General features: G+C 41.0%; 1 protein-coding gene across 1 annotated transcript in view; it reads right to left on the bottom strand.

The window, feature by feature from the left end:
• Positions 1 to 15,382, bottom strand: part of LOC144807727 (protein mono-ADP-ribosyltransferase PARP12-like) — a 332,204-nt gene that overhangs the window by 57,896 nt on the left and 258,926 nt on the right. Inside the window, exons 10-11 of the mRNA XM_078673397.1 lie at positions 8,952 to 9,015; positions 6,606 to 6,736 (exon numbers count right to left, since the gene is read on the bottom strand). Of these exons, the coding sequence (XP_078529523.1) occupies positions 6,606 to 6,736; positions 8,952 to 9,015 (195 nt within the window). The remainder of the gene's footprint in view (positions 1 to 6,605; positions 6,737 to 8,951; positions 9,016 to 15,382) is intronic.

A 15,382-nucleotide genomic window follows, 5' to 3' on the forward strand; every position in this document is an offset into this window, starting at 1 on the left:
TTTTTAGCTCATTGCACCATCCCAGTTTCAGAACCTGGCTGTATGCAAATTAGTCTGTCCCTGGCCCAGTGCATCATGGGAACAGGGCAGACCAGACTACAAAAGCCAATTCTTACACTGGGAAGGAAACAAGCTTCCGGGGACCGGTTTCTGCCATTTCAGGCGTCTTCGGCCCGGCTTGCTTGAATCCTGATGGTGCAATGAGCAAGGGACTCACATCTGAGTATACCCTTCCACGCTTAGGGTGGACAAAATTATTTACAACAAGGGGTGGTGATGGACAGAGTCTCTGAATTAAGCAGAGTACTCTCACCCAGTCAAGAGATCAGGGCTAGATCCAACACCGTTTTTTAGCTCATTGCACCATCCCAGTTTCATGGGGATGGGGCAGTGAGATAAATAACGGTGATGGATCAAGCCCTGATCTTTGGACTGGGTAAGAGTGGTCTGCTTAATTCAGACACTCTGTTCATCACCACCCCCTTTTCTGTATCGTTTTTGGCCACTATAGGTGTGGCAGGGTATACTCAGACATGAGTCCCTTTCTCACTGCTCCATCAGGATTCAAGCAAGCCGGGCCGAAGAGGCTGAAATGCCAGAAACCGGTCCCCGGTAGCTTGTCTCCTTTCTGGTGAAGAATTGGCTTTGTAGTTTGGTCTGCCCTGTTCCCATGATGCACTGGGCCAGGGACAGACTAATTTGCATATAGCCAGGTTCTGAGCTGGGATGGGGCAGTGAGATAAATAACGGTGATGGATCAAGCCCTGATCTTTGGACTGGGTAAGAGTGGTCTGCTTAATTCAGACACTCTGTTCATCACCACCCCCTTTTCTGTATCGTTTTTGGCCACTATAGGTGTGGCAGGGTATACTCAGACATGAGTCCCTTTCTCACTGCTCCATCAGGATTCAAGCAAGCCGGGCCGAAGAGGCTGAAATGCCAGAAACCGGTCCCCGGTAGCTTGTCTCCTTTCTGGTGAAGAATTGGCTTTGTAGTTTGGTCTGCCCTGTTCCCATGATGCACTGGGCCAGGGACAGACTAATTTGCATATAGCCAGGTTCTGAGCTGGGATGGGGCAGTGAGATAAATAACGGTGATGGATCAAGCCCTGATCTTTGGACTGGGTAAGAGTGGTCTGCTTAATTCAGACACTCTGTTCATCACCACCCCCTTTTCTGTATCGTTTTTGGCCACTATAGGTGTGGCAGGGTATACTCAGACATGAGTCCCTTTCTCACTGCTCCATCAGGATTCAAGCAAGCCGGGCCGAAGAGGCTGAAATGCCAGAAACCGGTCCCCGGTAGCTTGTCTCCTTTCTGGTGAAGAATTGGCTTTGTAGTTTGGTCTGCCCTGTTCCCATGATGCACTGGGCCAGGGACAGACTAATTTGCATATAGCCAGGTTCTGAGCTGGGATGGGGCAGTGAGATAAATAACGGTGATGGATCAAGCCCTGATCTTTGGACTGGGTAAGAGTGGTCTGCTTAATTCAGACACTCTGTTCATCACCACCCCCTTTTCTGTATCGGTATATATACACAACACAGGGAGGGGCTTAATTGGGGGAACACGCCCAAACAAGTGAAATAGAAGAATAGTGCACAAAATACTAATTTAAAATTGCAACAACATGACAGTAAATACGGACATGAAAAATGACAGTGGCAAAAATAAACAATTGATAACAATATGTAAATAGGTATAAATACAAAGATCTGACACGTAGTAGTAAAAAAACATAAAAATGAATTACGATGGCAAAAATAGCTCAAAAACAGACTAATAAATAGTCTGATGCTTGAATAAAGGCACCACAATAAGCAACAAGCAAGTATAAAGGCATAGTGCCAGATCAGAAGGAGCAGATATGGGCCAACAACATTGAATCAACCACATGTGTCAGAAACATCAAGACATAGTGCCGTGAATAAAGATAACCTCATTACTGTTAGACAATAGAGGACTGCCACATCAGCTAAAAGAAAGAACAATAATATGAGTCATGTGATGCAAAAGAAGTGCTGAACATAAGATACATGTATACCAAAAATAATCCTAAAATGAATATAGAAAATTAGAAGTGAAAACAAAAGGCCCAACCGAAAAGTATGTTAAGTGATAAAAAGAAATCCAGAGAAAAAAACAAGGGAAATTTACTACGAGGCAAAAGAATAGGTACAGAAAGGAGCAAAGGTTAAACTAACACCGATGCTAAGTAAGAAAATTCCATAGATCCGATGCGAGAAGCATCAGAGCAGATAAACATAAATAGACCAAGACCACTAGATGGCGAAGTTTCTTGAACAAGAATAAATTAATAAATGAAGAAAAACCAATGTCATCACAGTCTAGGAAAGGGACAGATAAGAACCAAGACCAGAACCAAATACAGAACAAAATTAGAGGAAACTTTTCAAATCTTCCGTCAGATTTAAACCGTTTGGGGCCTTAGTATCGAGTGACATGATAAGCTGGGATTCACGTTGTCTCAGTAGTTTTTCGCGGTCACCGCCGCGGCTCGGTTGGGGTACCGAACATAGAACAGTATATTGTAGATCTTTCAATTTTTTCTCATGAAATGCCTTAAAATGTCTGGCCACAGGGTAATTACTGTCACTGTTTACTATGGCTCTAATATGTTGGAGTATTCTTTGATGAACAGGCAGCTTAGTGCTACCTATGTACTCCAAGTTGCATGTACATTTGAGCTTGTAAACAACAAACTCAGATCTGCAAGTTAGATATTCGTTAATCAGGATGGGTACATCGCTGAACGCAGTGACATAATGAGTGGTGTTAGTGGCAAAATTGCAGGCACGACAAGATGTGCATTTAAAAAAGCCCATTTTGTTAATTTTGCTGATTTTAGGTGGATTTTCAGGTGCTGCTCTATCCAGAGCATCACGCATGGAAGGCGCACGTCTGAATGTGATTGTAGGTGTTTCAGATAACAATGGGCCAAGAATAGAGTCAGTCAGAATAATAGGCCATTCAGTACCAATGATGCGCCTAATCTTACGCTCTTGTGAGCAAAAAGTAGTGATCAATCTGACAGTGCAGTGAGAGGTATCCTGTATGTTGTTAGTGCTAGCAGTGATGGAGTCGCTAGATGTGAGAAGTGAAACACGATCCACTGATAAAACGTTTTTCCTGCATACTCACTTGAGTTGGATCGTTTGTGAGCTTTTCTGGCCGTTTGATGTGGCGTCCTGAGGTCTGCACCCTGCCGTAGCCTGTCGTCCATTGACGGGTTGGGATTTCTTCTTCATATATATATATATATATATATATATATATATATAGTAACATAATATAATTAAATAATATCCAATATTATTACCGTAGGATAGCGGAAGTGTAAAAATTACTATTCCCACTCCAAAGAGTGCAACAGTAGGGAAAGCGTTGGATAGCGTAGGGGTAAAAATTACTATTCCCACTCCAGTGAGTGCAACAGTAGGGAAAGCGTTGGATAGCGTAGGGATAACAATTACTATTCCCACTCCAGTGGGTGCAACAGTTGGGAAAGCGTTGGATAGCGTAGAGGTAACAATTACTATTCCCACTCCAAAGAGTGCAACAGTAGGGAAAGCGTTGGATAGCGTAGGGGTTAAAATTACTATTCCCACTCCAAAGAGTGCAACAGTAGGGAAAGCGTTGGATAGCATAGGGGTTAAAGTTACTATTCCCACTCCAAAGAGTGCAACAGTAGGGAAAGCGTTGGATAGGGTAGAGGTAAAAATTACTATTCCCACTCCAAAGAGTGCAACAGTAGGAAAAGCGTTGGATAGCGTAGGGGTAAAAATTACTATTCCCACTCCAGTGAGTGCAACAGTAGGAAAAGCGTTGGATAGCGTAGGGGTAAAAATTACTATTCCCACTCCAGTGGGTGCAGGGTGCAACTGTAGGGAAAGCGTTGGATAGCGTAGGGGTATAAATTACTATTCCCACTCCAAAGAGTGCAACAGTAGGGAAAGCGTTGGATAGCGTAGAAGTAAAAATTACTATTCCCACTCCAAAGAGTGCAACAGTAGGGAAAGCGTTGGATAGCGTAGAGGTAAAAATTACTATTCCCACTCCAAAGAGTGCAACAGTAGGGAAAGCGTTGGATAGCGTAGGGGTAAAAATTACTATTCCCACTCCAGTGAGTGCAACAGTAGGGAAAGCGTTGGATAGCGTTGGGGTAAAAATTACTATTCCGACTCCAGTGGGTGCAACAGTAGGGAAAGCGTTGGATAGTGTAGGGGTAAAAATTACTATTCCCACTCCAAAGAGTGCAACAGTAGGGAAAGCGTTGGATAGCGTAGAGGTAAAAATTACTATTCCCACTCCAGTGTGTGCAACAGTAGGGAAAGCGTTGGATAGCGTAGGGGTTAAAATTACTATTCCCACTCCAAAGAGTGCAACAGTAGGGAAAGCATAGGATAGGGTAGAGGTAGGTAAAAATTACTATTCCCACTCCAAAGAGTGCAACAGTAGGGAAAGCATTGGATAGCGTAGGGGTAAAAATTACTATTCCCACTCCAGTGAGTGCAACAGTAGGGAAAGCGTTGGATAGCGTAGGGGTTAAAATTACTATTCCCACTCCAAAGAGTGCAACAGTAGGGAAAGCATAGGATAGGGTAGAGGTAAAAATTACTATTCCCACTCCAAAGAGTGCAACAGTAGGGAAAGCATTGGATAGCGTAGGGGTAAAAATTACTATTCCCACTCCAGTGAGTGCAACAGTAGGGAAAGCGTTGGATAGCGTAGGGGTAAAAATTACTATTCCCACTCCAGTGGGTGCAACAGTAGGGAAAGCGTTGGATAGCGTAGGGGTAAAAATTACTATTCCCACTCCAAAGAGTGCAACAGTAGAGAAAGCGTTGGATAGCGTAGGGGTAAAAATTACTATTCCCACTCCAAAGAGTGCAACAGTAGGGAAAAAATTAATTAAAAGTAATTACCAATTTAATATAATATAATAATTAATCAATTAAAATTACAAATTACAATTAATTTTTACTATTAGTTACCTATTCAAATTAATTACAAATTAACAATTAATTAATTAACAATTAAAAATTAATTAACAATTAATTCAAATTAAATACAATTAAATACAATTAAATAAATTGTATTATTTAGTTAATTATGAATAAATTACTTCACACCCTATTCCCCTATAAACTCACAACCCGCTACAGAAAATAGTAAAATTAACATAATTAGCAATTAATCAATTAAATAAAATTAATTGGCAATTAAAATTTAATTAATTACCCATAAAAAATTAATTAACAATTATTTCTAAAAAATCCCAATAAATATTTTTACATATTTAATTAATTATAAATAAATTACTTCCCACCCAATTCCCCTATAAACCCACAACCCGCTACAGAAAATAAATTAGTAAAATTAACATAATTAGCAATTAATCAATTAATTAAAATTAATTGCCAATTAAAATTTAATTCATTACCAAATATAAATTAATTAACAATTAATTAAAAATTAATACCAATATATAAATTTACATATTTAATTAATTATAATTAAATTACTTCCCACCCTATTCCCCTATAAACCCACAACCCGCTACAGAATTAAATTACGAAAAAAATAAAAAAACAAAATTCATTAATTAAAATTAATTATAACATAAATACACACTTTTCACACATATAAAAACATAACAAACACTATAAAAAATTCGATGTTATTAAAAATTCGATAATTTTAATAACCTATATTATATACTTCGATATTTTTACTTTCTATATTTTTAACATTCGATATTACATTACTTACCTTCAAAACGATATTTTTGATGTCTATATTCTGTCCATTCGATATTTTGTACAGCCTATATGTTGTACTCGATATTATGTCCATTCGATATTTTGTAGTCGATATTATGTCTGTTTACCCTATAGTAGATATGGCTATTCATCTGTTTCTTCGGAAACGTCTGCTGTAAGGTACTGTTTGCTTCGTTTAGTCAGTTTTCTTAGGAGATGATGATGGCAAATGTCTTTGAGAGGGCATGTTTGATTATAATACTATGACACTATTTGGAATAGTGTATGAGTACTCCACAAAAACGTGCATACTACGGGATAACCACCCTCTCGTGCATTTGCTTGATTCCTATTCAGTGGCTTGTCTTGTCTGTTGTGTGACTGTCCTGGCCCTGGAGCATTTCCAATGTACTTTTGTCCTTCCACTGCTCGCTTTTAGGGACTTCATTTTTCCGTTTCTCTTAAAGCACCCCACAAGAATGCGTGGTTTTCCACCTCTATCCCTGGGGTGCTACTCTTCTACCTTTTGCGCTCTGTGTTGCTCTCTCTCGCCCATGTGCATCTCCACTGCCCAAACCACATTGCTCTCTTGCCATTACTATTCCTTCTCCCCTGCCCTCCTTGTGGCTTCCCCCACCCACTCCCTCCTTCTCTCTTGCCCGCTGCCTCTCCTCCTCATCCCCTCCACGTAGCTTTCATCTTCCCCACGTTGCTTCCCACCACCTCCTTCCACCGTGTTGACCAACCCCAGTGACTTTAATAAAGACTCTTTCAAAATAATTTTCTACTGGAAACAATGCCAATCAAGCTGTAAAATACTTACATTTGATAAACTTCCCAGAGTGATGGATTCTGAACCCTCTTTAATTTCAGTATTGAATATCCACGCATGGTCTTTTCAAATTCTCTTTCAATTTCTTTGAATTCAGAAGAGGTCCTATGAACATCCACCAACTGAAAGGTAAAGAAATACATTGTTTTACACTTAGGGCCTTGATTAGAAGTCAGGAGGAATTATGTGTGGAAGTTCTGGGTGGCTAGAGTATTCAGTACTGGCCGGAATCTCCACACATAATTCCTCCTGATCCATAAGGAATGGGGAATAACTGCAGGGACCTGGATTTATCAGGTTGAATTCTGCACAGAATTCACACTTCCATGTGATTTAATGCTCCTGTTACCACCTGCTCAGAGCAACTGGCAAATGTGTGTGAGGAGGCTTGTGCAGGACAGGGGGGGAAGGGAAGGGTTGGGATGGGTGGGAGAAGAAAAGGTAAAAGTGCGCAAGGAAAGGAGAGGTTGTTGCTTGACAGGGGGAGGGGGGCATTAAAGTCTCTCCCTGTCTTGACAGAGAGACGTTGAGAGCCAGGGACTGGGGCTGGGCTGCAAATCAGCCTTTTCCAAATTCGATTTCACTGGTGGAATTTCTGGCAGATATAATTGGATCTGTTCTTCCAGCACCCTGAAAAGCTTGGTGCTGGAACACCAGTTCACTTACGATATTCCACAATTTGTAATCAGGATCTTTTGCAGTAATCCCTGCTCCTGTAGAAGATAAAATAATAATAATAATAATAATAATATTAATATTAAAGCGATATCTAAAGTGCCTGGTTACACCATACAGTGCCTCCCAGCGCTATGGGCTCACCTACCTAAGACGGCAGCAGAAATGCTATGGGGATCAGATGTTCACCCAAACAAACTAAGGTGAACTAAACAGCCACGTTTTAAGTCTGCCCAGAGCATCATTTTGGAATATTCCACTCTCAGATGGACCTATAAGGAGTTCCAGACCTTGGCTACCAAGTAGGAGAAAGAAAAGCTCTAAATACACAGGGTACCGACAGTAGATTGGCTTTCGTGGATCTCAGATTGCATGAAGGAAGATAAGGTTGCATCATTGGGCACGCATATTTGGGGCCATGGTGAGAAAGGATTTTGTGGCAAAAACACATGGCTTTGAAAGTAATTATTTTCTCCAGAGAGAGCCAGTGGAGGGTGTCAAGGGCAGGAAGCCGCTTGGCCACAGTGCGCTCAATAAATACTTTATTCATTCATTCATTCATTCAGATACAAACGCTCTTTTGGGAAGATTTAAAACCAAGCGTCCTGCCATGTTTTGCACTCCTTGGAGTTCTTTTAAGCTCCCTTTGGATACTCCAAGATATAAAACATTATAATAATCTAACTGCGAGGTTACCAGGGTGTGTACTATCGTTTTCTTTGATGCTGGCCACACTGATAATCTGATTCTCAAAAGACAATTTGGAGTCGAACAATACACCCATGTTTTTAACTTTGGATTGCCTTCATGGGAAATGTCTTGATATCACTGGGATATTTCTGTACTTTCCATTGCATATCACTGAAATATTTATGTACATCTGTGGCATTGTGCTATCTAAAAACCTTAGCGCCAGTATTTATCTTCAATAATAATTTATGTAGTTGTCAGTGCCATTATGAATCTTGTCAGCTGTGTCAAATGTGTGACACCAGGTTGTCTATTACAGGACTCCTTCTTCTAAATCTTGCCTTGCAGAATCAACCTTCTAGTTGATGCTTTGGTTGATTGCGCCAGATGTGTTGCTCAGAAAGCATAAGGTTATCTTGACTTTCAACTTGAGAGGCACCTATTTTTACCTTTATCATATATTTGGTTTCTGTGGGTTTTATTTATATTTATAAGTATTATTAATAAACCTTTACTGCAATTTTAAAATATGTCCAAATTATGCATGTGATCAGAGTAAAGTAGAAGGGAGTGCACTTTGAGTTCATTCACAATATATTAATCAACATTATTTGTTTTAGCCCATTATGCCTCTATCCACTTTTTTTACAATTGAAGCTGTAATTAGTTCTCATTACTAGTGCAGGAAATGCTGCCTCTCATTCTGTGTTTCAGATGGCGTAATCTTTCCAGATACAACCCCCTAATTATCAGAACAGATGCTCAACAGTATTGGGCGTTTGGCTGAAGGAAAAGAAACAGGCAGCAATATAACAGACACCTATTGTACCATGCTTTCATTAGAAGGGATAAAACATTCTAAACAAATTATCCTTTGCTGTCAATTCATTGGCTTCACATCTTGTTTACTCCTTGCACATTACTATAAAAAACCATATCCCTCCTCTGTTGACCAAAATCACAAACTTATACCTGATATCCTTTGATGGTGTGTGCCATTTTGGCCCAGTGGGGTGGTATTGCCTTGGGTTTTGCACTAGAAAAGAAAACACAAAAAGAGTTGATTAAAAATCCGCTCCCACTATCCTCCCTCGTGTGTTGCCTTCACTGCCTCATAAACAGATTTGAGGTCCCTTGACCTGAAGGCAAACCATCAGGCCATTCACATGACAAATGTCTTGAGGCTGAAAGTTGTTATACTCTCAAACTCAGGCTTCCATAGTGACTGGATTAGGTATGGTATTTATTTGGTACACAACTCAGGATCAGAGCCCAGATCTTTTGGCACCCTGCTGTGCCCAGTTAATTAATTTCCTCTCCAGCTGAAACACAGGCCTCCCCACACAAACGGAGCAATTAACAGTGCTTCACTCATCTCCTGAGGAAGAGAGGTGTTATGGAGAGACGCAGGCAGATGTAGATGATAGCTTTATTAAATTAAGCTATTAATACAGGTGAGTGCCAGGAGGTAGCTCCGTCCCAAGATCGACTCTAGCATAACTGCCACCCTTCAACCCCAACAATCCACATTCCAACCCTGACATCACACATTCCACAGAACACATCACGAGCTCTTAAAGCAATAAGGGAGTACATAACATAACACATCCCCCTCCCTTAATAAAAAGGAGTAAGGAAATAAAATAAACAAAAATAAAATAAAAATAAAAATAAAAACCAATTGAATAGATACATCATAGAGCATTAAGTAACATAGTCCTTAAACCATGAAGGTAAAACACAAGTTCTTTTTCCATGTTCCCTTCCTACAGCGGCAGAACCAACCATGCCACTGTTAGCATCAGATTTTCTATACTCCCTTCCCACAGCGGTGGAACCACCCATACCACTGTTAGTATCAGACTCAGTATTGGCATCTCTACCAGCAACCCCTCCCCCCTTCTCGTCTACGGACGAACCGACAACAGAAGAGTCTACTATGACACCTCCACCGTTGCCTCCTACATCCGCAAGCTGGGATTGCAAACAACTATTTTCAAAATGATCTTCAATCCAATCATAACCATTCCGTTCACCACTCACCACAGTACTCTCCATGTTGCTTTGTTCAGGATTAACAGCAATACTTTTCATGTTCCATACTCTCCCATCACTTAGTCTTACAGCATTTCTCAACACTTCCTTAACCTGTTTTGTTGGATCAAAACAACTCTCCCCCTTCGGTACCTTCCCCGGTTTCCTCACACGCACCCAGTCTCCTTCAGCAATATGTATGTCTTTTGTACCATGATGAGCATCATAATAATTCTTGCTTTTAGCGTGGAGTAGCTCCAAATCCTTCTTAACTTTAGAAGGTGACCACTGAGACACTTTCCCTTCCACCAACCACCCAGGGTTAACTTTGCTCCTAGGCAACCTTCCTCTCATCATAACAAATGGGGAGAGACCAACGCCAGTCTGTGATGTAATTCTATAAGACCACACCGCTTTCTGTACCTGAACTTTCCAATCCAATCCCTTGTTAACAGCAGCCTGTATCACCCCCTTGATCACTCTATTAAATCTCTCGACAGTGCAGTTGCCACTAGGATTGTATAAAGCAGAAGTTTTATGCCTAACACCACATTTCCGAAAATACTCCTCAGCCATATGCGACAGAAACTGAACACCATTATCAGTGAGAATACAACTTGGTAGACCCTCCATGATAAAAATCTTATCTAGAAATTTCAAAACAGAAACAGTGTCCGCCTTGTCAACAAACCTGACTATAGGCCACTTAGTAAATAAGTCTATAGCAACCAAACCAAATTCACTCATGGCACCCAAAGGTCCTATAATGTCGACAGCAATAGTATCCCAGGGAAGATCAGGAATCAATCCCTCACTCATGCTTGGTTTCAGAGTTCTGAGAGTCTTGTCAGCAGAACAACAAACCTTACAACTCCTCACAAATTTCTCCGTATCCTTATCCACTCCTGGCCACCAAAACATATTTTTAACAATCACTTTGTTCCTACCAATTCCAAAATGCCCTTCATGGCATAATTCCAAAATCTTTTGTCTCAACGAGACCGGGGAAATGACTCTATCGCCCCTAAAGAGTACATTCTTTTCTAGAGATAATTCCATTCTTACCTCCCAAAAGGCCTTTAACCCATCATCTCTGAAACATTTCTTAGGCCACCCCTTACATATATATTCTTGAACCCTTTTGAGTTCCACATCCTTCTCCTGCTCTACTAGCCACTCTTCGTTGCTTATAGCAGGAGCTCCTGAATTATGCACCAAAGCTACGTTAAAAGCACCCCAAGGATCATCTGCACACTCTTCAAGTGGAGAAGGCAATCTCGACAAACAATCTGCAACTAGATTATCCCTGCCAGGTAAGTAAATCATTTTGTATATATACTCTCTCATGCGCATGGATAACCTGGCCATTCTTGCTGAAGCTCCAGAAATCCCTTCCGACGACAACATTTTTACCAATGGTCGATGATCCGTGCGAATGACCACTGGTTTGCCCCAAACAAAAGCTCTGAAATGCTCCAATGCCCACGCACATGCTAACGCCTCTCTCTCAATGATAGGATACCTTACCTCAGCAGGTGACAGTGCTCTGGAAGCAAATAAAATTATCTTTTCTTTCCCTTGATCATCCACTTGTGCTAACACAGCCCCCAGACCCTTATCACTGGCATCCGTTGTCAACAAAGATTCAGTATTAGGGTTAAAACTAGCTAAGGCATTGACATGTTGTAAATCGTCTTTGATCTTGACAAATTCATCTTGACACTCCTTTGTCCAGTCAAATTTGATATTCTTTTTCAGCAAATTCCTTATGTTAAACGTCTTAGATGCAAAATTGCTCACAAATTTCGCACAATACTCTGCCATCCCAAGGAATGCCCTCACCTCCTCTTTGGTACAAGGTGCTCCCGAGTTCACTATATTCTCAATCAATTCCGGTTTGGGCCTGACACCTTCTTCACTAATAATGTGACCTAAATACGATACGTTCCTCTGACTAAATTTACATTTTGACAACTCAACAGTAAGTCCCGCTTCCTCCAACACCTTTAAAACTTGTCTTAGCTTGATATCATGCTCTTCCTGGTCCTTAGCAGCAACTAAAATATCATCCTGGAAAAATGAGATCAATTCCATGTCCCCTAACAATCTGTACATCAGTCGCTGGAAGACAGCGGCAGCTGATGCCAGCCCGAAAGGCATCCGCTTGAACTGATAAGTACCAAACGGCGTGATGAATGCCGTAAGACACCTTGACTCCGGTTCTAACTCCACCTGGTGATAAGCAGCTGAAAGGTCTATGGTAGAGAACCATGAAGCACCATCTAATAGAGAGACCATTTCATTAATTTTCGGCAATGGAAATTTTTCCACAACAATATTGTTATTTAGATGGCGTAAATCAATGCACAGCCGGATCTTGCCGTTAGGCTTACGTGCGACAACAATAGGACTAATCCACTCAGACGCCTCCACTTCCTCTATGATCCCCTTCGTTAACAGACCTTGCAACTCTTTTCTCACTTCCTCTCTGATTAACATCGGAATGGGTCTCACCTTGTGAACCTTAGGTACTGCGTTAGTCTTAAGTTGTATCTTATGCTCAAAACCTTGTAATTTCCCCAACACCTCACTAAATACTTTTGGAAATTCTTTGCGTAGAATATCACACAATTTACTTTGTTCATCCACCACCAACACTTTCTCCTCACTATTGGGGTCTAGGATGATGTTCAAATTTTTCTGGTCAAACCACCCCAATACCGACGGTCCAATCTTAGATATATACAACTTCCCCCTTGTGTTCCTTCCCTTAAACAAAAATGTTAGCCATCTGTAGCCTAACATTTCAATCCTCTTGCCTGTGAATCCAATGGGGTTAATATCCGACTCATACAACTGTCCTCCAATTTTACCCACAAAATTCTTCTTCCATACATCCTCATTGACGATAGTGTAGGGAGACCCAGAGTCTGCATATACCTCTACAACCACACCTCCCAAGGAGATATTACATAGGGGTTTGCCTTGTAACGACTCTTCCGAAATATTTATCACATAGTTTCCTCTTACATTCTTCACACATTCACTTTCATCCTCAACTTGTTCAATTTCTTCCTCATCCCATATGTATTTAACATTGCTTCTTCTTCGACACATTTTGCTAAAATGGCCTAATAATCCACATATTGAACATTTCTTTCTTAAAGCAGGACAATTTCTACTGTATGCTAAGTGTTCCTTGCTATCACAGCGATAGCATCTACGTTCCTCTCTTTTCACATCAAATTTCTGAAATCTAGAAGGTTGGCTCAACCCCTTCCCCTGTAAGTTTGGTTGAAATTTACTCTGTGGTTTGTAGGTGGTTTGTATTTTACAAACTGTATTTGTGTTCTTATCTTCCTCTGTTTCCTTTACCACTGATGAACATCTGCCCGACATTTCTGCTTTTCTCATTATGGCCAAAACATCATCCAAAGGCGCATCGCCGTTCACCCATAACCTATCCTGTAATGTAGTATTATTGTTATGCATAACCAGTTGGTCCCTTATCAGCTCATCGTGTAAGTCTCTGAAATTGCAATCAATAGCCAACTTCTTCAAGTCATCCACCCAGTCATCAACAGTCTCCTGTTTTGTTTGTTTTCTTTGGAAGAATTTATGTCTCGTCACACCGATGCATACTTTGGGTGCGAAATACTTATCCATGTCTTTAATGCAATTCTCAAAAACATCCAAATTTAAGTCTTCTACTTTGCTCATGCGTGAATGAGTTTTCAAACCAATTGGGCCCAATGAATGTAATAAAATTCTTTTCTTTTGCTCTGGTATCATTTTCTTCCCTTCATCAATCGCTTCTACATAGTTTATAAAATACTCCTTCCACTCAATCCATTTAATAACCGGTTTTGTACCAGTTGCCCAAAAGGGTTCAGGGGCATTGATCATAAAATTCTGTTGAGCCATTACTAAACTTGTACTTCCACTGTCTTCACTTGTATCACCTTGGTCCATTACATACAACTTCCACTGTTTATTTCCCTTTTTTTTTTTATATTTTAATAATATACCAAGGGAAATAGTGGTAATTCTGTTTGCTCCTACCCGACTCCCTCACCTGTATAAAACAATACTTTTCTTCCTTGAAATCAATTCCACACTGCGCCCAACATGTCTATATTCGACACGAGTCAATAAGAAGGAATTACTCAAAAGAAAAGGAAGAGAAAAAAAAAATAAAGTCACCGTTAATTCCTTTTCATTGTGTAGATCTGTTCACAGAAATCATCTCCTTATTCGCGTTGCTCCGGTGGAACAGGAAATGTAAAGAAAATGTCCACCACGTAGATCACGCAACGTGGTTTAACGTAATTAGGGTCTTTCCTCTAATTATGACGTCTTCCAGTGTCTCCAGGCAGCTTATGTCTCTCGCGTTATAGCTGCGCGCGGCTCGTGCTGGATCTCTCTCCCGTTTCAAAATAACAATGCCGTTCTGAATTTTTCAACGGAACCTTGCGACCGGGGCCAGCCAACTCGAATGAGATAAGTAATTTTATTCTATTACGTTACCTTTCTCATATACACCGGCGTGTCCTGAGTGGTTTCCTTCCCACCGGAGATAAAGTGTTCGAGGTGTTTAATTATAATTTCTTTTCTTTATAATTCCTGCAGTCAATAAGGTTTATCCGAAGGGTTTCTTCCTCATAAAGTGGGTTTCTTCACTTGTCCATCGTCGCCAATTGTTATGGAGAGACGCAGGCAGATGTAGATGATAGCTTTATTAAATTAAGCTATTAATACATGTGAGTGCCAGGAGGTAGCTCCGTCCCAAGATCGACTCTAGCATAACTGCCACCCTTCAACCCCAACAATCCACATTCCAACCCTGATATCACACATTCCACAGAACACATCACGAGCTCTTAAAGCAATAAGGGAGTACATAACATAACAAGAGGGGTGCATGGAAGGGTCTGCATCAGTCACACAGCTGTCACACTGTACCAGCGATGCGCCTGCCGAGGCCCAAACAAAGGAGGCAGCCTGGACCTCCAGCCAGCACAGGAAGAAGCTCTGCTTTGAAGATTTACTGAGATAGTCCCTGGTAGTGATGTCAGCTGACTGAGGCTCCAAGAGGAGATGTGACTAATGACTCCTGGATGTCCCCATTTTGAACTGTGTGCGTCCGTATGTCCTCGACAAAGCCAAGCAGGCAATGATTAGGTTTTAGAGAAAAGGGGGCCTCAGTCATATCAGCAATTATTGCACCTACATCCTGCCAGTATTGCGACACGTGCAGGCACGTCCAGGCCCGGTGTGTGAATGTAGCCAGTCGAGCAGAGCAGTGTACACAAGCTGCGTCTCCCCAATCCAATTTGGTGGAGATGCGCAGGCGTATGTCATAGTATGTG

This window comes from Lissotriton helveticus, chromosome 1_1 (genome assembly GCF_964261635.1).
Source record: "Lissotriton helveticus chromosome 1_1, aLisHel1.1, whole genome shotgun sequence".
Classification (NCBI taxonomy): domain Eukaryota; kingdom Metazoa; phylum Chordata; class Amphibia; order Caudata; family Salamandridae; genus Lissotriton; species Lissotriton helveticus.